Source organism: Entelurus aequoreus, linkage group LG04 (genome assembly GCF_033978785.1).
Source record: "Entelurus aequoreus isolate RoL-2023_Sb linkage group LG04, RoL_Eaeq_v1.1, whole genome shotgun sequence".
Classification (NCBI taxonomy): domain Eukaryota; kingdom Metazoa; phylum Chordata; class Actinopteri; order Syngnathiformes; family Syngnathidae; genus Entelurus; species Entelurus aequoreus.
In genome coordinates this window covers 31061017-31087684 of record NC_084734.1, presented here as the reverse complement: position 1 = coordinate 31087684, position 26668 = coordinate 31061017, and the positions used below count along the sequence as shown (strand labels likewise).

Here is a 26668-nt window from a genome sequence, read left to right as displayed (position 1 = left end):
CAAGAGTAAGATGTAGGTAAGATGACACAATTTGACATACTGTAATGATTTCTATGTAGACCACCCAATAATTGCCTGATCAATTACCCAAAATATGAAGATCATGTAGATCCCCCAATGACTAGATCTGGCCGATGATCAGGTTGCAACAGTAAACATTGACATTACCATCCACAGAGTGACATCACAACCAATCAAAGTGTTATGTAAACTGCCTAATGACTACATGAACAGTCTGTGGTTTAAAAAAAAGGACATCTGGTTTGTTTAGCGAAAAGACCATTCGACCATGCAGGAAAGCGAGACTTAAAGGCCTACTGAAATGCGATTTTCTTATTTAAGCGGGGATAGCAGGTCCATTCTATGTGTCATACTTGATCATTTCGCGATATTGCCATATTTTTGCTGAAAGGATTTAGTAGAGAACATCGACGATAAAGTTCGCAACTTTTGGGCGCTGATAAAAAAGCCTTGCCTGTACCTGAAGTAGCGTGACGTCACAGGTTGTGGAGCTCCTCACATCTGCACATTGTTTACAATCATGGCCACCAGCAGCGAGAGCGATTCGGACCGAGAAAGCGACGATTTCCCCATTAATTTGAGCGAGGATGAAAGACTCGTGGATGAGGAAAGTGAGAGTGAAGGACTAAAGGGCAGTGGAAGCGATTAAGATAGGGAAGATGCTGAGAGGCGGGTGGGACCTGATATTCAGCTGGGAATGACTAAAACAGTAAATAAACACAAGACATATATATATACTCTATTAGCCACAACACAACCAGGCTTATATTTAATATGCCACAAATTAATCCCGCATAACAAACACCTCCCCCCTCCCGTCCATATAACCCGCCAATACAAATCAAACACCCACACAACACACTCAATCCCACAGCCCAAAGTACCGTTCACCTCCCCAAAGTTCATACAGCACATATATTTCCCCAAAGTCCCCAAAGTTACGTACGTGACATGCACATAGCGGCACGCACGTACGGGCAAGCGATCAAATGTTTGGAAGCCGCAGCTGCATACTCACGGTAGCGCGTATCCAACTCAAAGTCCTCCTGATAAGAGTCTCTGTTGTCCCAGTTCTCCACAGGCCAATGGTAAAGCTTGACTGTCATCTTTCGGGAATGTAAACAATGAAACACCGGCTACGTGTTTGTGTTGCTGCAGCCTGCCGCTAATACACCGCTTCCCACCTACAGCTTTCTTCTTTGCTGTCTCCATTGTTCATTAAACAAATTGCAAAAGATTCACCAACACAGCTGTCCAGAATACTGTGGAATTTTGCGACGACTTAATAGCTGGCCACAATGCTGTCCCAAAATGTCCGCTACAATCCGTGACGTCACGCGCTGACGTCATCATACCGAGACGTTTTCAGCAGGATATTTCACGGGAAATTTAAAATTGCACTTTACTAATCTAACCCGGCCGTATTGGCATGTGTTGCAATGTTAAGATTTCATCATTGATGTATAAACTATCAGACTGCGTGGTTGGTAGTAGTGGGTTTCAGTAGGCCTTTAAAGCCACTGCAACCCTTAGTGACAATTGTACTAATGATTAACAAGTACTGTAGACCACCTAATGCCTCAAAAGTAAGATGTACAGTAAGTATGATGCCACAATACAACACTCAGTGGCGATTGAAACACGGTTTGACAAGTATTGTAGACCACCCAATGACTGTCTCAAGAGTAAGATGTAGGTTCGATGACACAATTTGACATACTGTAATGATTTCTATGTAGACCACCCAATAACTGCCTGATCAATTACCCAAAAGCCGGCCATTGAGAATATAATTAGATCGTGATGGAAGGAACACTTGCAAGCCTTAATAATAATTGACATGTAGAACCCCCCAATGACTGCTTGATCAATTATATTGACATCGACATGGAGGGGGTGTTGTTTCAAAGTACTATGCATCACAAGTGACCTATCGGCAATGAGTGATTAAAAAGCTGGACTTTTGGCGAACCAACCTGTCTTTGGATGCATGTTCTTGCGTGGTTCTCCAGGACCTTCGATGGGCTGCTCGGCCAGAAACATCCGAGCTTGTTCTAACGTGCTCATCACCAGCTGCTCGCGTTCCTTCAGCTCGGTCTGTAATGTCTGCAGACAGGGGGACATATAGAGCAATTTCAGGGTTTATTTTAAAACTTTAGTATAAAAGCAATGAGCGTTTTTACAAGGGAGGCGAGGTGTTTAACGAGGGCAAGACAAGTCATACAAGTAAACAATAAAAGCCGAATAAGAATGAGAAAATAAATTGAAACTGAAGTGAAGTCCCTGCATTTTCCTCAAAGAGAAGACGGCAAGCTGATTAATGAGCTAATTAATGCATTTCCTGTGCAGGTTTTTGCACGTCTGTGACTCCTGTCTTCCGATGTGGCCGGTGGAGATGAACTCTGTGTGAACCTGGCGGCTTCTGCGAAGATTTCATCACATCACGAAAGAGGTGCTTGGTATTAACATCACAGGCCGAAGAGGCACAGCAGATGTTTACTTTCCGGCTTTAATGGTGATGACGAACAACACTGGCAACAGCTCATTAAGGCGCCTATCGAGTAACCATACTCCGGTACCGTAGAGGCGGCGTTACTGAGGGCAATGAGAGAATCAAGGAAGGTCAGATGGGGTATTTTCTCAGGGGGCGCTGTTAAATTAGCCAAGTGATGTTAAGAATAAAGTGAATTGCTGGCCGTGCAGGAGAACCCCTGCAGGAATTATCATTAGAGCGCGACAACAAAAGCACACGTCAAACTCATTCTTTTATGAACCAATGGCTCAGATGATAACCATGAATGGAAGCCACCGCTTTGACCTTAGCCAACGACACAACATATAATCCTCCCAGGCCGCCATAAAAACAGACGGAAGCCGGGGGTGGGGGTTGAGGGTTATAAAAGAGTGTAATCCTTCTTGTTTTAATATACGTGTGACCCCACGAGACTCAGATGCCTATCGAGGTGTGTGATTGCTTTACGAGAAGGCCATGTAGTGAACCACACCATGAGGCAACTTGATTAGCTCAGTTTTGCGACACAAAAATATTAAAAAAAATATATTTATTAGTGGTGTAACGGTACACAAAAATTTCGGTTCGGTACGTACCTCGGTTTAGAGGTCACGGTTCGGTTCATTTTCGGTACAGTAAGAAAACAACAAAATATCAATTTGTTGGTTATTTATTTACCAAATTTGTAAACAATGGCATAACATACATATACACACAGGGTCTATTGCCAGGGTTAATGTGGTCAACATATATAAAATAAAAACTAAATAAGATACGGCTCAGAATGGTTTCTTAACAAAACCTTTCTACATATAAAGTGCTTTTTTTGATTGATTGATTGAGACTTTTATTGGTAGATTGCAAAGTACAGTACATATTCCATACAATTGACCACTAAATGGTAACACCCGAATACGTTTTTCAACTTGTTTAAGTCGGGGTCCACATTAATCAACATTAAACTGCCTCTAGTTGTTGCTCAGGTTAAATAAAATGACACAACTTTTCTTCTACATATAAAAAGTGCAACATTAAACAGTTTCAAGTCAACTCAGCCTCAGATTAACTTTTCTTCCCCCCCCCCCCCCCCCCCCCCCAGCCTGGCTAACTTGGCAGTAAGAGGATATATGGGCTTATTGTTCTTCCACCATAGAAGTGGGTCAAAATCTAGTTTCTAATGCAATATGGTCTTAAATCTGCTGCTATAAAAACATTTGTTATTGCTTTAGCCCTGCCTGACTCGCCGAGGAGAGGCTGCTTGAATGCGGTGGTGACGCTTCAAAAGGGCTAGCATGTTTGACGTGTTGTCAGAAGCAGCTGCTGAACAATGTCGGCAAACCTCCGTCCTCCATTGTTGTATCGCGCAGCAAAAGTGTTCCCAAACGGGAGATCTTAACGAGGTAGGAGGGTCTTCCAGCTCTGGCTTTTACATGTTGTAGTAGCCCGGTCGTTCCTAGTATGCCGTGTGTTGTGCCTCGGTGTGCATTGTTTACACAATGTGCGGTACGCTACTTAATATGTCCGTGGGGAAACCCGTTCGGTACACCTCCGAACCGAACCGAAACCCCCGTACCGAAACAGCTCAATACAAATACACGTACCGTTACACCCCTAATATATACACTACCGTTCAAAAGTTTGGGGTCACATTGAAATGTCCTTATTTTTGAAGGAAAAGCACTGTACTTTTCAATGAAGATAACTTTAAACTAGACTTAACTTTAAAGAAATACACTCTATACATTGCTAATGTGGTAAATGACTATTCTAGCTGCAAATGTCTGGTTTTTGGTGCAATATCTACATAGGTGTATAGAGGCCCATTTCCAGCAACTATCACTCCAGGGTTCTAATGGTACAATGTGTTTGCTCATTGGCTCAGAAGGCTAATTGATGATTAGAAAACCCTTGCGCAATCATGTTCACACATCTGAAAACAGTTTAGCTCGTTACAGAAGCTACAAAACTGACCTTCCTTTGAGCAGATTGAGTTTCTGGAGCATCACATTTGTGGGGTCAATTAAACACTCAAAATGGCCAGAAAGAGAGAACTTTCATCTGAAACTCGACAGTCTATTCTTGTTCTAAGAAATGAAGGCTATTCCACAAAATTGTTTGGGTGACCCCAAACTTTTGAACGGTAGTGTATATATACTATTTTCAAATGTAACACCATTGCACATATTACAGTTATAAAAATACTAATAAAAACCCAGAAAATAAAACAAATTAATAATAAAAACAATTAAAAATGAAAAAAGAAATAGGTGCAATTTTATTTTGAGAAGCAAAAAATGAAAATGAAAACAAAAAACAAAAAAATAAAATCATTGTCACAGCAGTGAGACCTGACCACGCACAGCACGATCGAAAACTGTTTGTGTCCTCCATACAATCGCACCTGAGTGCTACCACCTGAACCCTAGATTAAATGAGGTTACCATAGCAACGGTCCCATCCCTAATGGGGACCAGTGACAACCATCAGCATGAACAGAGGCCAGCAATCATTTAGAGAAAACTAAATAAAAACAATATAAACAAAATAAGGACATTTGGCTCCAACAATCATTATTGTACATATAAAGGTTCTGGTTCAGTTCCTGCTTTCGGTCCACCCAGGACTTGGACCGGAGTCCTCCAGAATGAGAGTCGAGCATATTAGTCACCGAGCCAAAAGCCCCAGCTGTCAACTCAGTGTCAAGCACTACTCTTAAGTTTGTCAAGGAGTGAGGTTTACAAATGTACAACATACACACGATCCGGCGAAGAAGAGGCTGAAACGTTGGAGGAGACGAAAGCCGAGAGAGTGCGACATTGTAACGCTGCAAATTTAGAACTTGGAGCCAAGCTATGCAGAATTAATGTATTGCTTACCCAAATCAACTGGAAACATCTGGACCAAACAGACAACTGTCCATCGAGTGAGTCACTATACTATCGATCATGATACACCTCCCAGGGGGTGAACAAGGGTGATGGGTCAAATGCAGAGAATAATTTCGCCACACCTAGTGTGTGTGTGACAATCATTGGTACTTTAACTTTTTAACTTTTAACATGCAACAGATTACTGTACACTACAGTACACACATTGTCTGGCTAGCTGTGTACAAACAAAACATGAAATATGGGCTAATACTTTACAGATACTTTAATATGATTTTTCATTGAGTACGAATTGGTGTCGTATCGCAGTGTTGTGCATTACAAATGCGTTTCGTCCTGACGTACAAACTAGCTTATCTCTTTCCGTAGTTAGCTTTTATGGCTAACACCGAAGCACGCCGATGTGTTACTACGATAGAAAAAGACTTCCTCTGTGTTCGCTCTAACAATAACAATGTCGCTACAGCTTGGTTACTATAAAGTATTGTTGACGGTTTTTGGATGCATTTTTCAAGAGATTTAGAGGTAGAATGGATTGCTCCCATTGGCTGCATTGCTCGCCACCAAGAACGAGCCAATTTTTTTGTTAGAATGCGAAAAAAAAGTACAAACTTTTATGCCAGAGGCAGCCACCTGCCGCCAGGACGCGCTTACGCCGACACCTCGCCAAAACATCCCATGGAATGGGGACAGATGTCCAGTTGGCGCATTAAGGGCAGCGAATAAATACGTCTGCCCTTCAGTTTTTGCCATGGGGGGCAAAAAGAGGCCGTGATCAAAGACATTAACCTACTCAGTGGCCTTGTGGTTAGAGTGTCCGCCCTGAGATCGGTAGGTCGTGAGTTCAAACCCCGGCCGAGTCATACCAAAGACTATAAAAATGGGAGCCATTACCTCCCTGCTTGGCACTCAGCATCAAGGGTTGGAATTGGGGTTTAAATCATCAAATGATTCCCGAGCGCGGCCACCGCTGCTGCTCACTGCTCCCCTCACCTCCCAGGGGGTGAACAAGGGGATGGGTCAAAGGCAGAGGATAATTTCACCACAGCTAGTGTGTGTGTGACTATCAATAGGACTTTAACTTTAAATTAGTAATGTTTTATTCTTTTTTTCAACCAATTAACTCAACTTTGTTTATATTTTAAGTATATTTCATTTTTGAGATCTGCTAATATTTTTCAAATTAATTCATAAAATAGTAGTATTTTTTTAATTAACAATTTTTTGTAAAACGTTATTTTATTTTTATTTTGAGAGCTTTTAGTATTTTAGATTAGGGTAGTCTAAAATGTTTCCACCTAGGGCAGCATACTGAAAAGCCAATAAAATATATTTAAAAAAGGTGCTAAAAACATACATATATTTACAAACAAAACTTTGTGTCGTAGGTGACTAAGTATATAATTATTCATTATTTGTTTAAAATGTTCAGCTTTTTGTCATTTCATGTCGATGTTTTGCTCTTTTTTTCTTACATCTTTACTGTTGTTTTTTAAAGAAAGATATGGTATGATTTGAAAATACACAACTTTTTACATTTTTACAGACATGTTTGGTATATTTACACAAAATATGGGTGTCAGATTGTTATCGGTATGAATTTTACTTGGTATCGGATCGGAATGAAATTCAGTGGTATCGCACATCACTGTTGAAAACCTAGAATATTAAAAAAAATGTCATGTTCAACACACACATCAAAATAAATACAAACACAGAACCCTAGACATATGATTTTCCTTTTTCCAAATGTTGAAAAAAAATAATAAATGTGATCGTTATCAATTATAGCATTATTTCTTAAATATGACAATAAAACACTTTAAAAAAAAAGAAAATGATAGCAACACTCTCACACACCATACAAAAAATATTTTAAAAACCTGAAAATTATATTTCTTTTATTTGTAACGTTCATATTAATAACTACAAGTACATAAATCAACACAAAAAAGGAAGCATGACTACATTTTTTTTCTATCCAAAACATTTTTAAATGTGATTATTTTACCTGCCAAGTGATTGCAATTATTCTTGTTTTAATATTTGTGTGACCCCAGGGGACTCTTTTGCCTGGTGTGTGATTGCTTTAAATGTTGCTTTACATATGCATATAAATGCAGCTGCATTTTCACTAGCATGTTCAATTTTTTGGAATCAATTTTACTGTATGATTTCAACATCTCCATAATACAGTTGAAAGCAAAGTGATTTTCTGTTTTTTCTTCTGCTTCCATTTTTGCCCTTTAACATTTTTTCCTGTGATGAATCAGGCAACATTTCACACAGTTCCCCACGGGTCTTAAAAGTACAACTATTCTTGTAACCAACACAAAAGCCTGTCTATTAAAATGGGATCAGAAGGAAAGACGGCAGGAATAAAATAGTTTAAAACCTGGACATAAGCCTATAGTGTTCCTGTCTGCACAAAAATCTGTAGACCTTAAGCAGAATAGACAGTAACTTAGTCAGGAGGTTGCATAAGGCAAAAAGTTACTTGTGAGGAGCCTCGGTAGGAAATAGAATGTAGGATCGATAAGGTGTTAGGACTTTTCAATGAAAGACTCATAGTAAAGTTAAGAAATGTTTTGTTTGCTGGAGGGCTCCCCTTAAAAATTATGACGTTGCTGACATAAACACTGTCTAGTCATTGGAGCTCGCAACAAAAGTTCTATAAGCACTGAACAGTAATGTCTAACGTGAATTTACTGTTGCCATGGCAATGACAAAGATCCTGCACTCTCCTTAGTTGTTCTTTTTAAGGGACAATTTAATACATAAGTGCAGTCTTCTTATTTTTTAACATTTAGTTATGAAACATATTGTACTGGAGCACTTTCGTCCTGTGATATTACATTCAAAGAATGATGATTATGATTGTTTTACAAACAGACATTTAATTTGTATGTATTGGCTTTGACCAAGGGATAGGAATAATGGCTAATAGTATAGTAGTATAGTACCGCGATGCTAATGAATCATATTCGGTACTATACCGCCTCTAAACGTCGTGTCATTGTTGTTTTTACAAGCAGAGGAGCATGTTCGGCAGCGCACAATCATGGAGTACTTACAAGCAGACACAGTGTGTAGACAGAAAAGGGAGAATGGACGCCTAACACTGAAACGCCCTCAGGAAGAGGTGCTTTAAGACATGGCTAGCTAGCTAGCGGCTAAAGTCCAGCCGCAGTCTGCAGTGTTTTAGCTACTTCTAAGTCACTAATCCTTTATTCGTCTCCATGGCAACAAATAAAGTAAGTTTCTTACAAGTATCATCCCTGCAGGACGAGGAATAGCTAAACAAACGCCATTGGTGGATCTACACCTAATATCCACTGTAATGATACCTAGTACAGTAGCGTATCTAGTCGATACTACTATGATTACGTCAACATTTTTTAGCATCACAAACTCTTTTTTTCATTTAAAAAAAATGTATATTATGTTTATAAACTCAGGAAATATGTCCCTGGACACATGAGGACTTTAAATATGACCAACGTATGATCATGTAACGACTTGGTATCGGATTGATACCCAAAGTTGTGGTATCATCCAAAAAAAAACAATCATTGGCACTTTAACTTTAACTTTAACTAATGTAAAGTATCCAAACAACAGAAGAATAGGTGATTATTACATTTTAACAGAAGTGTAGATAGACACATTAAAAGAGAAAGTAAGCAGATATTAACAGTAAATGAACAAGTAGATTATTGATTCATTTTCTACCACTTGTCCTTAATAATTTTGACAAAATAATAGAACGTAAAATGACACAATATGTTACTGCATATGTCAGCAGCTAAATTAGGAGCCTTTGTTTGCTTACTTACTACTAAAAGACAAGTTGTCTTGTATGTTCACTATTTTATTTAAGGACAAACTTGCAATAAGAAACATATGTTTAATGTACTCTAAGATTTTTTGTTAAAATAAAGCCTATAATGCAATTTTTTGTGGGTCCCTTTATTTAAAAAAGTATCAAAAAGTACAGAAAAGTATCGAAATACATTTTGGTACCATTACCAAAATATTGGTATCAGGACAACACTAGTATAAGCTCTGCTTCTTCCGACTCCTCTTCGAACATGTCGAATTGTCTAAGTGTAACCATGTAATGTTCCGCAGTGCAACTTGTTAAAAAATGACTGAAACAAATAAAAACATATTACTATGGTTCTTAAACAAACAAACTATGACCATATTATTATATCTTCCTAAGCCCAGCGTCTTCTGTAGTGAACATATATTTCTAGTCTTCTTTTGTCAGTCACAAAAATGGTCCCGTTATGCAAAATACAAATATCCACAGCAGAGGATGCTAGTTCTTGGGAGGTACATACCATAACACAATTAACATTATAAATAAATACTTACTTTTCAGCAACAAAAAGTTATGTAATTGTTGTTAACATGAATAAATGACCACACATGAACAGGAATGAGCCACTACCCTACAAGGTAAATACAGTACATTTATAGAAGATATGCACAAGCTTTAAGTTAAAAAGGCTTTCAATTCCTCTGACAAATCCTATCTGGACAGTGAGTGATAAGACATGGCTGCTGTGTTTCAGATAAAAGCTCCAGCGCCTTTTAAATCGCACATGACAGAAGGACTGAGCTTGTATGGCTAAAAGAGAAAGAAAAGGAATTTTGTCTCGCTCTTTTAGTGATGGCCCACCTTGGCTGACTTTGTGCCTTGTGCCCTCTGTATGATTGAGGCTGAGCGATCTTATTCGAGATGTGTGTGTTTGTTTGTGTGTGCTCTAAAGAGTTTTATCAGTGACTCCAATAGGATCGCCTTCAGTCAAAAGAAATGATTGAAGATTAGAATCTCTGAAGTTCAATGTTCTTAAAGGAGACATTTACTAATTTGAGTTGAGTTGAGTTTTTGTTTATTTGGAACATGCATGCATACAACATGATACATCACAATTTCCAGTTTCTCTATTCAACATGTTCGAAAAGGAGTAGGAAGGAGCAGAGCTTATTTAATCCTACCACTGTTCCTTTACGTAGCAGTTGCTAAAACTTTTGTTCACTGCCTGTTCTCAATTTATTCACAATATACTCCATAAGTAATAACAATAAAAATGATTGTATAAATAAATAATAATTACTGAAGTAAGTTATATTTCATATGGTGAGATGAGTAAGATTATCTAGAAAATGAATGGATGGATGAAATAAATTCAGAAAGTTTATCTTCTTCTTTGTACTTTGTAAACACTTTAAGTTTGAAGAGTTTCTTGAAGTGGATCATATTAGTACATTGTTTGATTTCTTACCTTAATCCATTCCATAATTTAATTCCACATACTGATATACTGAAGGTCTTAAAGGCCTACTGAAATGACATTTTTTTTATTTAAACGGGGATAGCAGATCCATTCTATGTGTCATACTTGATCATTTCGTGATATTGCCATATTTTTGCTGAAAGGATTTAGTAGAGAACATCGACGATAAAGTTGCTGATAAAAAAAGCCTTGCCTGTACCGGAAGTAGCGTGACGTCAACAGTTGAAAGGCTCCTCACATTTTCCTATTGTTTTCAATGCAACTAGAGCGATTCGGACCGAGAAAGCGACGATTACCCCATTAATTTGAGCGAGGATGAAAGATTTGTGGATGAGGAACATTAGAGGACTAGAATGCAGTGCAAGACATATCTTTTTTCGCTCTGACCGTAACTTAGGTACAAGCTGGCTCATTGGATTCCACACTCTCTCCTTTTTCTATTGGGAATCACGGATTTGTATTTTAAACCACCTCGGATACTATATCCTCTTGAAAATGAGAGTCGAGAACGCGAAATGGACATTCACAGTGACTTTTATCTCCACGACAATACATCGGCGAAACACTTTAGCTACTGAGCCAACGTGATAGCATCGTGCTTAACTGCATATAGAAACAAAAGAAATAAACCCCTGACTGGAAGGATAGATAGAAAATCAACAATACTATTAAACCATGGACCTGTAAATACACGGTTAATGCTTTCCAGGCTGGCAAAGGTTAACAATGCTGTTGCTAACAACGCCATTGAAGCTAACTTAGCAACCGGACCTCACAGAGCTATGCTAAAAACATTAGCTATCCACCTACGCCAGCCAGCCCTCATCTGCTCATCAACACCCGTGCTCACCTGCGTTCCAGCGATGGACGGTGCGACAAAGGACTTCACCCGATCATCCGTGCGGTCGGCGGCCCGGAGACGGAGGAAGTTAAGGTGAGTTCGGCGGCTAGCGCGTCTGCTATCCACCTCTCAGTCCTCCTGGTTGTGTTGCTGTAGTCCGCCGCTAATACACCGATCCCACCTACAACTTTCTTCTTTGCAGTCTCCATTGTTCATTAAACAAATTGCAAAAGATTCACCAACACAGATGTCCAGAATACTGTGGAATTTTAAGATGAAAACGGAGTTTTTTGTATAGGATTCAATGTGTCCGCATACTTCCCGTTTCAACGATTGACGTCACGCGCATACGTCATATACATAGACATTTTCAACCGGAAGTTTAGCGGGAAATTTAAAATTGCACTTTATAAGTTAACCCGGCCGTATTGGCATGTGTTGCAATGTTAAGATTTCATCATTGATATATAAACTATCAGACTGCGTGGTCGGTAGTAGTGGGTTTCAGTAGGCCTTTAAGTGTTGTACGTGCGTACAAATGTTTTAATTTTAATTTTTAATTACATTTTTCTTTAAGATTTTGAACTGGTCATCAATGTTCCCTCTCAGGTGCGCACGTGCACAATTGCGCACTGCTTACACGTCTGGCACGCTTGGTGAATCTTAAACTGCACATAAAATGAAATTCAACTTAAACTGTAAAAAATGTAACACATTAATTATGTAGCACTTTGCAAAGTAATTTAATGAGTTTCGTACAACCAGCAGTAACAAAAGATGGCAGGACAAGGATGACGAGCACAAGCAGCAGCTGCAGCATTCTGAAACAAGGCTGACCAGAGCCGCTGCCAGTGATTAGATGCAGTTTACAACACGTGTTTACTTACGTAGCCAATCGATTAACCGACGTACGAATGCGCTTCGCGTGCTGCACATGTTGACTTGTTTTCTAGGTTTTTATAATCGCAACCTCTGTGATGACTTGGATGCTCGTTTTCAGGAGGATGAATTGAAAGAGTGGTCTGCAATCGACATTGAAGCACTGAGCTCAGACATCAATTCTGAGTATGGATCGACATATATCATTACTACACGGGCAAAGAAGTACGAGGCCATTCTCCACCACCCACATATAGAGGCCATTAACAATGAATATGTTGAATTCAAGTACATCATGAAAGAAAAGCTTAAACAAGGATCAATTAGCACCTTTTTCAGATATGGTGGTTGCAGCACTCCGATGTGAGGCGCTAAAGGGGGGTACCACAACTTGTGGATATTAGGAATATTACATTTCCTCTTTTACTGTATTTCAAAATCTGCGCTACAACAATGTAATTTCACCATTGTGGGATACATAACAGTCTATCCCAGGGGTCAGCAACCCAAAATGTTGAAAGAGCCATATTGGACCAAATATACAAAAAAGTAATCTGTCTGGAGCCGCAAAAAATATAAAGATTTATATAAGCGTTCTAATGAAGACAACACATGATGTAGGTGGCTAATTAGCTATATTAGCCTACTATCAAAATGACTATGTGTCGCAGGCTGACGCAAATCTTCATTGACAGAATTGTTGAAATGTATTATTTATTCTACACATTTTTACCACATTGGAAAACATTAGTAAAAGGTGAGATAACTCCTGGAAATGACTGTCTTACAATGGCCAAAGGTATAGATGTGTGTGTCCAAGTTAAAGGAAACGTCAGGCTGTCTTCTTCTAATGGATTTATCACAATCTTTGCAAGCTGGCTAACGTTTGCTGTGGTCTGGAACAACATGGCACACTAACAACTATCAGAAATGCAGCCAATATTACATTCAGATAATGTGTCGTGAGACATGCACATATAAATTAACATAAGTAAAGGAAATTAAATGAGCTCAAATATACCTATAAACGAGGCATAATGATGCAATATGTACATACAGGTAGCCTAAATAGCATGTTAGCATTAGTTAACTTGCAGTCATGCAGTGACCAAATATGCCTGATTAGCACTCCATAACAAGTCAATAATATCAACAAAGCTCATGTTTGTGCATTTACACACAGTATAAAACGTTTGGTGGACAAAATGAGACAAAGGAGTGGGATAAAACACGTCTTTCTGTGGCAGCATTGGAGAAAGTTATACATGTAAACAAACTGTTGAGTCACAGTCCACACAACGGTGAGTTCAAGGGCCGCTGAAATTAGTAGGACAAAACGGAGCTTGCCAAATACTCTCATCAGTGAAGCATAAACACCAGCCTATTAAACAGTGGGTTTTCTAACAATTAGGAAGCTGTGTGTCGTGCTTGTCCTCCTACAGAAACCATATTACAACAAAAAATATATTTTTTACCCCATTTTTTTTCCATTTCCATACATTTTTTAAAAAGCTCCATGGAGCCACCAGGGCGCCGCTCAAGAGCCGCATGTGGCTGTAGAGCCGTGGGTTGCTGACCACCGGTCTATCATATCCTATATTTGTGCTACATTTCAAGCATCAAGTGCAGATTGTGAAAGAGGCTTCAGTTTAAGGAATTGTATCAAAACAACATCCACAAACCATCTAAAAGTGACACATTTGGACCAGCTGATGCACATAAAATCAAAGCAAAAAGCAGACAAAGTCATCAACCTTGACAAAGTCTATAATAACTGGACAGACAAGAAAAAAAGCTACATTTATTTTCCTGAATCGGATTTGAGTTATTGACATTTATTAAGAATTTGTATTTAAATTGACTATGTTTAGATTGCAGGCCACAGTGGACCAAATCTGATTTTTTCAAGCTGACTGTTTGGTTGACAAGTAAAATGTGATCTGTATCACGCCCCAGTAGCAACGCACACAGGCCCCAATGTAGCCTCGGAGGTACTTGCATGCGCAGTCCGATATAGTGAAAACAAAGGAAGTTGACCGGATTCTTTAAAGGAAGTCGCTACTACATGAGAAAACATGAACAGCACAGATTAGCGTGTTAGTGGGTTTGTACTGTGCTGTGAAGTAGGCAGATGATGGAAAACAACTGCAGGAGGAAGAAGAGAAATGCAAATTGCATTCCTGCGCATATGAAAGACAAAGCTCGACCAAAAATTACATAAAAGTCACAAACAGGTTGCATTGCCGTTTAGACTGCAGTCACTTTGGAAAAGATCAGATTCCAAACAAATTCTACCTGCTAATGTGACACAAATTTGATGTGAAAATATCAGATTTGAAGCATTTTGGAGTGGTTTAGACTTGTCACAACATATTTGGTGTCCAGTGTAAACGGAGCCTTTGTCTGTGCAACATTTCCTTTATAATAATTTGAGTTTGAGTTAGCAGCATAGCAGCCGCGTCTATTCAAAAGCCCATGTCGATAATTGATCATTTAGTAAGGCTTCCAACGCCGTCATCACGGATTTATGTCCGTACTTTTTTGTCTTTAAATATTTTTTGACCATTTACATGGTGCTTTGTTTACTTTTTCAAATAATGCCGAAGCTCCATAATAGCTTTGAATTGGTTTCACTGCGCTAGGAGATATGGGTAAACACTTCCAGTAAACCCTTGTTTATCACTGTTGGTGGGTTTCGGGGCTGACAGTGGTAAAAACATATCCGTGAGGTAGACATTTTTTATTATAAATTGAATATGTTGATGTTGTGTCATCTAAAATATATTCGTAATAAAACCTTTTTTTTTAAAAATCCTAACAAAAATATAGATAATGATTGATTTGTACATTTTATTTTCATTTTTAAATCAACAAATATGCTTAGCACAATCTAAATGTGTTTACATTTGCTTGTCTTAAGGATGTAAATGACACCTATTAATATTAATAGGGCTGACATGATGCTTCTGAAGGATCTTGGTTGCTAGTCACCAAACTCCACTATCAACTTCCAATTAAATTTCAAGTTGTTTTTGATGTTTCGTTGTAAAAAACAGCAGACAAGAGGCTGCAAAATGACCGGTGTCCACCTGCAAGCTGACTGTTCCTGCAAGATAAGAGCCCTTAATATGGCCACAGGCACTCAGAGCTAATTTGATAAGCAAGTTTACCCAGCTAATTAGCCGGTTAGCGACGCTAACTAGGGGCTAATTGAAAGTGTGATGAATAATTATGGTATAGCTTATTTGCGAGGGAATAACGGGAAAAATGTTACACACAGTAAGTTTTGCTTTGTAATTTACCACCTCCTGTCGAACACTTCCTACTCATGGACCACATCTTACTCATATTTTCAAAAAGTTAAAGTTAAAGTTAAAGTACCAATGATTGTCAAAGAGAGCACAGTCTACCACAAGGGTCGTCAACTCGTAGGTCACGATCTACCAGTCGTTCTTTGGGACCCTACCAGTCGATCGTGAAAATATTAGAAAAAAATGATGTATTAATAACAAACCCACCCGGAGAGTGACCAACAGACCCGCCAAAAGGCACGCATTTCAACTCCTGAACACGCCCGCATGCCTCGCCTCTCTCTTTAGCCTCTCATCCTGTGGCTCTCGACACCGCGTGCCCACCCCTCGAACACGGTGGCACACTTCACCCGCTCGTCTCGTAAACGCGCTTGGCATGATGTGCACAAAAATCATCGAGCTACAACAATGCATCACGGTTGAATATGTTGAAACGCATCGAACATTTTCTAGCATCCAACATCAAACAACTCTTCCCTCAACCACAACCATCACCGCACACCTGCGGCCGGAAGCCAAATACTAAGGTCCGTGAACATTGCTCCAAAGTACGGATTTTGTGTTGATTTATTGTGAATACAAAACTAAACACTGACTTGTGCAAAAGCAGTGATATATGATAAAACAAGGCGGCATGTAATGATAGGATGAACAAATATACTACGGTAAGACTATAGTGGCCATAAACAGTTAGCGTCATACGGCAAAGGTGCCCGAAGTGCGGCACAAGAGCCATCTGTGGTCTGAGACTCGTTTGTCATTGGCCTTAAAAATTGGGAAAACAGCAAGAAACACAATGAGAAACAGCCAAAATGTTGAAATCAGCCAATAAAGCTGATTCGGATTCTACTGCTTCTTTAAAGGCCTACTGAAATGAATTTTTTTTATTTAAACGGGGATAGCATATCCATTCTATGTGTCATACCTGATCATTTCGCGATATTGCCATATTTTTGCTGAAAGGATTTAGTAGAGAACATCGACGATAAAGTTCGCAACTTTTGGTCGCTGATAAAAAAAGCCAAGCCTGTACCGGAAGTAGCGTGACGTCGCAGGTTGAAAGGCTCCTCACATTTCCCCATTGTTTACACCAGCAGCGAGAGCGATTCGGACCGAGAAAGCGACGATTACCCCATTAATTTGAGCGAGGATGAAAGATTCGTAGATGAGGAACGTGAGAGTGAAGGACTAGAGTGCAGTGCAGGACGTATCTTTTTTCGCTCTGACCGTAACTTAGGTACAAAGGCTCATTGGATTCCACACTTTCTCCTTTTTCTATTGTGGATCACGGATTTGTATTTTAAACCACCTCGGATACTATATCCTCTTGAAAATGAGAGTCGAGAACGCGAAATGGACATTCACAGTGACTTTTATCTCCACGATAATACATCGTGAATCACTTTAGCTACGGAGCTAATGTGATAGCATCGTGCTTGAATGCAGATAGAAACAAAAGAAATATGCCCCTGACTGGAAGGTTAGACAGAAGATCAACAATAGTACTATCAGGAGACACCGAACCAAACACTGGATCTGTAACCACACGGTTAATGCTGTGCTGCCTGTCGAAGCCTAGCAATGCTATTGCTAACGACGCCATTGAAGCTAACTTAGCTACGGAACCTCGTCAGAGCTATGATAAAAACATTAGCGCTCCACCTACGCCAGCCCTCATCTGCTCATCAACACCCGTGCTCACTTGCGTTCCAGCGATCGACGGCGCGACGAAGGACTTCACCCGATCATCGATGCGGTCGGCGGCTAGCGTTGGATAGCGCGTCTGCTATCCAAGTCAAAGTCCTCCTGGTTGTGTTGCTGCAGCCGGCCGCTAATACACCGATCCCACCTACAACTTTCTTCTTTGCAGTCTCCATTGTTCATTAAACAAATTGCAAAAGATTCACCAACACAGATGTCCAGAATACTGTGGAATTTTGCGATGAAAACAGAGCTGTTTGTATTGGGATACAATGTGTCCCAATACTTCCGGTTCAACCATTGACGTCCCGCGCAAACGTCATCATACCTACACGTTTTCAACCGGAAGTTTCCCAGGAAATTTAAAATTGCACTTTATAAGTTAACCCGGCCGTATTGGCATGTGTTGCAATGTTAAGATTTCATCATTGATATATAAACTATCAGACTGCGTGGTCGGTAGTAGTGGGTTTCAGTAGGCCTTTAATAAGCACATTAGCCACTGCACAGTTCCTTTTGCTTCAGTCTGACAGTGTATCTATCTTGTGTGTGTGACTAACGGGGGAGTGTGTTGCTGAAAGAAGTAATGGCAGTACCTATAAGAGGCAGGGAGCCCTCATGCCTGAAAAGGTCAGCGGTGTCTTCACTCTATTAAAGGCCTACTGAAAGCCACTACTACCGACCACGCAGTCTGATAGTTTATATATCAATGATGAAATCTTAACATTATAACACATGCCAATACGGCCGGGTTAACTTATAAAGTGACATTTTAAATTTGCCGCTAAACTTCCGGTTCGAAACGCCTCTGCGGATGACGTATGCGCGTGACGTAGCCCGGCGAACACGGGTATGCCTTCCACATTGAAGCCGATACGAAAAAGCTCTGTTTTCATTTCATAATTCCACAGTATTCTGGACATCTGTGTTCGTGAATCTGTTTCAATCATGTTCATTGCATTATGGAGAAGGAAGCCAAGCAAGCAAAGAAGAAAGTTGTCGGTGCGAAATGGACGTATTTTTCGAACGTAGTCAGCCACAACAGTACACAGCCGGCGCTTCTTTGTTTACATTCCCGAAAGATGCAGTCAAGATGGAAGAACTCGGATAACAGAGACTCTAACCAGGAGGACTTTTGATTTGGATACACAGACGCCTGTAGAGAACTGGGACAACACAGACTCTTACCAGGATTACTTTGATTTGGATGACAAAGACGCAGACGTGCTACTGTGAGTATGCAGCTTTGGCTTTTTTTTGCGTATGTACGTAACTTTTTTAAAATATATAAGCTTTATGAACCTTGGGTTAGGTGAACGGTCTTTTGGGCTGAGTGATTGTGTGTGTTGATCATGTGTTTGAATTGTATTGGCGTGTTCTATGGAGCTAGGAGCTAGCAGAGGAGCTAGCATAACACATACCGTACCTACGTGCGCGTCACGTACGTAACTTTTTAAAAATATATAAGCTTTATGAACCTTGGGTTAGGTGAACGGTCTTTTGGGCTGAGTGATTGTGTGTGTTGATCAGGTGTTTGAATTGTATTGGCGTGTTCTATGGAGCTAGGAGCTAGCAGAGGAGCTAGGAGCTAGCATAACAAACACGCAGGTGTTATTATGCAGGATTAATTTGTGGCATATTAAATATAAGCCTGGTTGTGTTGTGGCTAATAGAGTATATATATGTCTTGTGTTTATTTACTGTTGTAGTCATTCCCAGCTGAATATCAGGTACCGTGAGTATGCAGCCTTGGCTGCTAAACATTCGATAACTTGACCGTATGTGCGCGTCACGTACGTAACTTTTTAAAAATATATAAGCTTTATGAACCTTGGGTTAGGTAAACGGTCTTTTGGGCTGAGTGATGGTGTGTGTTGATCAGGTGTTTGAATTGTATTGGCGTGTTCTATGGAGCTAGGAGCTAGCAGAGGAGCTAGGAGCTAGCATAACAAACACGCAGGTGTTTTTATGCAGGATTAATTTGTGGCATATTAAATATAAGCCTGGTTGTGTTGTGGCTAATAGAGTATATATATGTCTTGTGTTTATTTACTGTTGTAGTCATTCCCAGCTGAATATCAGGTCACCCCCGGCTCTCACAGCATCTTCCCTATCTGAATAGCTTCAACTCCCCACTAGTCCTTCACTTGCACTTTACTCATCCACAAATCTTTCATCCTCGCTCAAATTAATGGGGAAATTGTCGCTTTCTCGGTCCGAATCTCTCTCACTTCATGCGGCCATCATTGTAAACAATAGGGAACTTTGCGTATATGTTCAACTGACTACGTCACGCTACTTCCGGTAGGGGCAAGCCTTTTTTTTATCAGATACCAAAAGTTGCAATCTTTATCGTCGTTGTTCTATACTAAATCCTTTCAGCAAAAATATGGCAATATCGCGAAATGATCAAGTATGACACATAGAATAGATCTGCTATCCCCGTTTGAATAAAAAAAATTCATTTCAGTAGGCCTTTAAGAATAAAAGTGTGAAAAGAAGCTAAAAGCGAGAAAACACTGTCACAAAGCAGGATGGTTGCTTTCTCTGGAAAAAGAAAATATATGTATTTCAACCCTTGAAAGTTTTCAGAATGCCTCTTTGTATGAACAATACATATCTTAGTATTTGATGTCATCAGATTGTAAATAAAACACTGTAAAAGCTTGCTTATTGGGCAAATATTCATTACACTAGTGTTGGCACAGCCAAGTCATATTTCTTTTTTTCTTTTTTTTCTTTTTTTAACTTTTGCTTATTGGTTTTCAGACACATACAATTGACAGGAGTTGTCAAAAATACATCAAATGTTTTTTTACTCCCAACAAGTGAAGTAAAAAAAACAATAAATGAATAAATGAAATACCGTATTTTCTGGACTGTATGGCGCACCGGATGATAAGGCGCACTGCCGATGAGCGGGTCTAGTCAGGTTTATTTTCATACAAAAGGCGCATTAGACGCATTTTTTCTATATTTAAAACATTTCCTAACATTTCTATAACATGTAATGGTGGTTCTTTGGTCAAAATGTTGCATAGATTATGTTTTACAGATCATCTTCAAGCCGCTTTCTGACAGTCGCTTCAGAATGTGGTCTTATTTACGTGGCTCACCTTCTTTGTTGTAGCGGTGTAGCGTGCAAGGACGGGAGTGGAAGAAGTGTCAAAAGATGGAGCTAACTGTTTTAATGACAGTCAGACTTTACTTCAATCAATAACAGAGCAGCATCTCCTCATCCATGGCTCACTAGTACAATAACGCCGGAAATGTGTCCCGTGAAAAAAACGTCCGACTGGAACCCTCTAATAACTAAAGTTCCGTGGGTGAATTATGTAGACCCACTACACTGGTAGTTTTTAGCGCTTCCATAGCAAGATTTAAATTAGAACTTTAAGCTACTTTGTATTAGAAATGGCAACAGCATAGGGTGAATGTACCATAACAAGAAGATAGACAAAAAGAAGAAGCTTATTGACTACAGCATCGGCAAATTTTCAGGACTTATGCAGATCTCAAACACACATCAGCAGGTACCAAAAGGTAAGAAAAGTTGGTTTTGCATAACATTGTGAAACAAAACTCCGGATAATATGTCTGCTAATGGGTGCCATTTTTCGGTCCTCATACACACACCATAGTAATACTTGTATCTCTGACTACTGTAGCCGTAATGTGCCGACAATCCAATAAGCGGTGCGGCTTCAAAGTCATACTAAAACATTTTGACAGATTTTTGAGTGCGGTGTGTAATGGTCTTTTTTTCAATGGAACATTTAAAGTTTTGGTGTTGTTTACTGGCATCACATTGCAGTCTACACCTATCTCTTATGTGTGACTACCATCTACTGGTCTCACTTATCATTACACCATGTACCAAATAAAATTGCTTCGAGGTCGGTAAGCACAACCAGAATTATTCCGTACATTAGGCGCACCAGGTTATAAGGCGCATTGTCAATTTTTGAGAAAATGAAAGGATTTTAAGTGCGCCTTATAGTCCGAAAAATACGTAATTATTAATAATAATAACTAAATAAATAAAGTAAAAAGAAACCACAGACAGATATTCCCATAAAACCAGGGACAGCTGCATTCTTGAATGGCTTTAGAGGTGATGTGGCAACCAACAAGCACACAAAAGGCTCATCAACCACCCACATTCTAATTGTGTTTCAATCAGTTATAATTTGGAGATCAGTTTCTCCAACATATCTCAGAAAAGCACCCCACAGTTCTTGAAACTTTGCAGAACTACCATTTAATCTTCTTTAAAGAACTTCTTTAATCCAGCGGGTGTGGCAAGGAGGTGCTGTTGCCTTCCAATTTAACACAATGAATCTTCTTGCCAACAAAGTAGTAAATACAACAGGATTATTTTTGGATTTATTAAGGGTAGATGACTGAGGTGCCCCCCCAAATAGTTCACCTAGAGCAGTGGTTCTTAACCTTGTTGGAGGTACCGAACCCCACCAGTTTCTTATGCACATTCACCGAACCCTTCTTTAGTGAAAAATAAAATGTTATATGTTTTTGGTAACACTTTAGTATGGGGAACATATTCTAAGTAACAAAGACTTAATTTAGAGTGTTTTGGACACTAGGGCAACATATTCTAAGTAATAAAGACTTCATTTAGAGTTATTTGGTTAGGGTTAGGGTTAGAGGGTTAGGGCCAGGGTTAGGGTTATAATAAGGCCATGCAGAATAAGGCATTAATAAGAACTTAATAATGACTAGTTAAGAGCCAATATGTTACTAATTTGCATGTTAATAAGCAACTAATTAATGGTGAATATGTTCCCCATAATAAAGTGTTACCATGTTTTATTACTGGTGCACAAAATTAACCGTGCATGAACATCAACTTGTTCAAAGGACAAAACCAACACAGTGCATAAACTCACAACAAATTACACACCTGCAAATCAGTCTGACTTCTGCTGTTGCCGTATCCGTAATACGCCGATAGGGAGAAGTTTTTATTTACACGATGAGTCGGGTGTGTCTTGACCTCCGTCGAACCCCTGAGCCCGACTCACCGAACCCCTAGAGTTCGATCGAACGCAGGTTAAGAACCACTGACCTAGAGGATTCGGTTAAATTATTTTGCCAGTGAAGCTAGGTCATATTTCTAATAAATCTTCACTTTAGGTCACTTATTGTTCTTTGTAGTCTGCTCGTATGTGCATGATAGTTCTTTAATGATGTCAAGGTTAAGCAATTACAAGTGCAGAGACATTTATTGTTCTACTGCTGCTGGAAGGAGGCCCACATCACATCCATTATTCAGCTTTACGGTTACTTTTTTCCCTTGTATTAATTATTCAATATCACACTGTAATTGGAGACTGAAGATCAGAATTGCATATGTTCCTTTCTACACTGTGCAAATATTATTGCTGTTGTGAAAACTACGGTTTAGGCAAAATACACAAACTAATCATAAAATGTTGATTTTATAATGTGTTTGAGCTGTAATTACAAAATACAGTAAACTATTTTAATATAATGTAATTCTTTAATAAATAAAAAAATATTAAATACATATTTTATATTTTTAATTGGAAAAAATGAGTTGTACATGTACACAAGCATACCATTTTAAATAGACCTTTGGGTTTAGTTTAGTCTTACATAATTTTTTATTAATGGATTAGATTTATATAGCGCTTTTCTAGACACTCAAAGCGCTTCACAGAGAAGTGAGAACCCATCATTCATATTTACAACTCATTCATTCATCATTCATTCTCCGGTGTGAGCGGCACCGGGGGCAAGGGTGAAGTGTCCTGCCCAAGGACACAACGGCAGCGATTTTTGGATGGTAAGAGGCGGGGAGCGAACCTGCAACCCTCAGGTTTCTGGCACGGTTGCTCTACCCACTACGCCATACCGCCCCCAAATTAAAATCTTTTGTCTAAAACGTCTAATTTTAGCCTGAAATTAAGGCAATTGAGACATCATTTCCATCACAATAAGTGTCATTATAACTTGTTGCAAATGTGCAAATGTATTTTTGTATAATAGGGGGTGATCAAGGGGATAGGTCAAATGCAGAGGACAAATTTCACCACACCTAGTGTGTGTGTGACAATCATTGGTACTTTAACTTTAACTTAATTATCATTATTATTATTATTATCATTATTATTAGTATAATAATGATAATAATAATAAGAAGAAGAAGGTAGGCATTAACGACTATTATCTTAATTTAATGGTTCATTTTATGACGTTGTTATTTATCTTAAATTAGTAGTTATACATGTGTATTGATTCAATTAAAATGAATTACCGGTAAGTAAAAAGTTAGGTCAAAAAATATGATTTTTTTCCCTAGTTAAATGGGTTATAGTATGATTTTTTTTGCACATTTTAAACACTTCCTTGTGTTCTACATAACATGTAATGGTATTTTGTTTTTTACGTGAAATCTTTTTATGGATTACGTTCTACAGACCATTATCAAACTGCTTTCTCACCGATTTGTGGGCGGTCTTACTTATATGCCTCCGATTATACTGTGTCTCCACCCCGTCAGCCATGTTGTAGTTTTTAGCGCTTCCACATGGAGTCTACTGGCGGATATAAGTTGGAACTATGCGCTACTTTGTATTAGAAGTGGCAACAGTGGAGGATTCATGTGCATGTACGAGCCAGTCTGCCCCAAAACATGACGATAGAGAACAATAAGGAACTCATTGACTATGACGTCCAACTACAATAGCGGACTCGCACAAAGCTCTTCGGGTAAAACTTTACCGTACATGGAGAAATCCGCTGACGTAACTAGCAACAAATCCGTCATTAACTACTCAAATTTCAAATGTCTCGTTTGGAGGAAGTATGAAAAAAGGCAATATTTGTTTTTTATCAATACCTACGCCATGGTTTGATTTCCAATTTTCGAGACTTATGTGGATTGTAAATACAAACCTCAAAACCGGTGAAGTTGGCACCAGAATGCAATTATTTGCAAATCCTTTTCAACCTATATTCAATTGAATAGACTGCAAAGACAAGATACTTAATGTTTGAACTGCAAAACTTTGTTATTTTTTGCAACTATTAGCTCATTATATTTGAAGCCTGCAACATGTTTCAAAAAAGCTGGCACAAGTGGCAGAAAAGACTGAGAAAGTTGAGGAATGCTCATCAAACACTTATTTGGAACATCCCACAGGTGAACAGGATAATTGGGAACAGGTGGGTGCCATGATTGGGTATAAAAGCAGCTTCCATGAAATGCTCAGTCATTCACAAACAAGGATGGGGCGAGGGTCACCACTTTGTCAACAAATGCGTGAGCAAATTGTCCACCAGTTTAAGAACAACATTTCTCAATGAGCTATTGCAAGGAATTTAGGGATTTCACCATCTGTGGTCCGTAATATCATCAAAACGTTCAGAGAATCTGGAGAAATCACTGCACGTAACATTGAATTCTAAGTTAATGATTATTTGACAAAAAAATTTACGTTTCTCAGTTCGAACATTAAATATATTGTCTTTGCAGTCTATTAAATTGAATATAAGTTGAAAAGGATTTGCAAATTATTGTATTCTGTTTTTATTTACGATTTACACAACGTGCCGACTTCACTGGTTTTGGGTTTTGTATAAAAAAACAGGTACTAATTAGTAAGAAAAGTGGGTTTTGCATAATAGGCCCTCTTTAAGGCATCACACCTTGACATAAATGCAACAAACCTTTAGCACATTTCAAATGTGTGTGTGTGTGTGGGGGGGGTTTGTGTTTATGTTTCTGATACCACATTGGTCCACACAAGTGTTTACATTGGGGATCTAATAACAATGTCAAGCGTAAAGCTCAGCGTCGGAGTATTGGCCAACGCAGAGCAAGTAAACACTCTCCACAGGCTGAGTCATCCATCTGAGCACAATTACACGTCAACAATATCCAGCGGTAGTCATAAATAATCGCAACGGCTGACAAATACCAATGAAGACAAAGTTGTGAACGGGTCAGTATTGATTACTGAGACAGAATAAATGATACTGCGTTGGATGGGGGCGAACGGAACAATGATACTCGGAATAAATTAGTGCAGCGCTACTGATTGTTTAACGTATCCCAGTTTATTATTTAACATGCATTAAACAAGTTTTATGCCAGCCCGTTGCTGATTGTCGGCCATAAAAGTGCCGATTAATAATCAAGGACACACAAAACATTTTTTTTTGGAGGAGTTGGGGTGCACAGCTAAAAACTGCAATGCATCTTCCTGGGATGTGTTGCTGACTGCACTGATGATGAATAATAACAGCGGTGATTACGACCAAGTGATTTACAGTCGCCTGATGTATTTGCGGTTTCAGCAGTCCAACACCAGTCTGCTGCCTGTTTTTTATGGAAATGACTAAATGCAGGTGGAGATGTACTGGACCACAGTCTGTCCAAGGACTGCTTGACTTTGTTTGCATTCCCAAGTCCTTCTTCACATAGAAGCATAGGCCACTACAATGTATCCCCTGGCATAATGTATAATAATAATAATAATAATCCAAAGACATGCACCTGGGGATAGGTTAATTGGCAACACTAAATTGGCCCTAGTGTGTGAATGTGAGTGTGAATGTTGTCTGTCTATCTGTGTTGGCCCTGCGATGAGGTGGCGACTTGTCCAGGGTGTACCCCGCCTACCGCCCGAATAAAGCTGAGATAGGCGATAGGGTTTTTTTTTCTATATTTGGGTCTTACAGGGTTAACATCTAATTATAAACATATTTGAACTAAATTTCTGTTGGTTGTGTTTCTAATGCACTTCCCCGTGGCCTCCTACCGGTCGGACGTACCCTAAACACCTCCCTAGGGAGGCGTTCGGGTAGCATCCTGACCAGATGCCCGAACCACCTCATCTGGCTCCTCTCGATGTGGAGGAGCAGCAGCTTTACTTTGAGCTCCCCCCGGATGGCAGAGCTTCTCACCCTATCTCTAAGGGAGAGCCCCACCACCCGGCGGAGGAAACTCATTTCGGCCGCTTGTACCCGTGATCTTGTCCTTTCGGTCATAACCCAAAGCTCATGACCATAGGTGAGGATGGGAACGTAGATCGACCGGTAAATTGAGAGCTTTGCCTTCCGGCTCAGCTCCTTCTTCACCACAACGGATCGATACAGCGTCCGCATTACTGAAAACGCTGCACCGATCCGCCAGTCGATCTTACGATCCACTCTTCCCTCAC

The 26668-nt window shown here is 39.4% G+C and overlaps 1 protein-coding gene across 5 annotated transcripts in view; it reads right to left on the bottom strand.

The window, feature by feature from the left end:
* The window catches only part of utrn (utrophin), a 393845-nt gene that overhangs the window by 103696 nt on the left and 263481 nt on the right, over positions 1–26668 (bottom strand). For all 5 annotated transcript variants that reach the window (XM_062044584.1, XM_062044587.1, XM_062044585.1 and 2 more), the window contains one exon: positions 1998–2127. In XM_062044584.1, coding sequence (XP_061900568.1) covers positions 1998–2127 — 130 coding nt within the window. The remainder of the gene's footprint in view (positions 1–1997; positions 2128–26668) is intronic.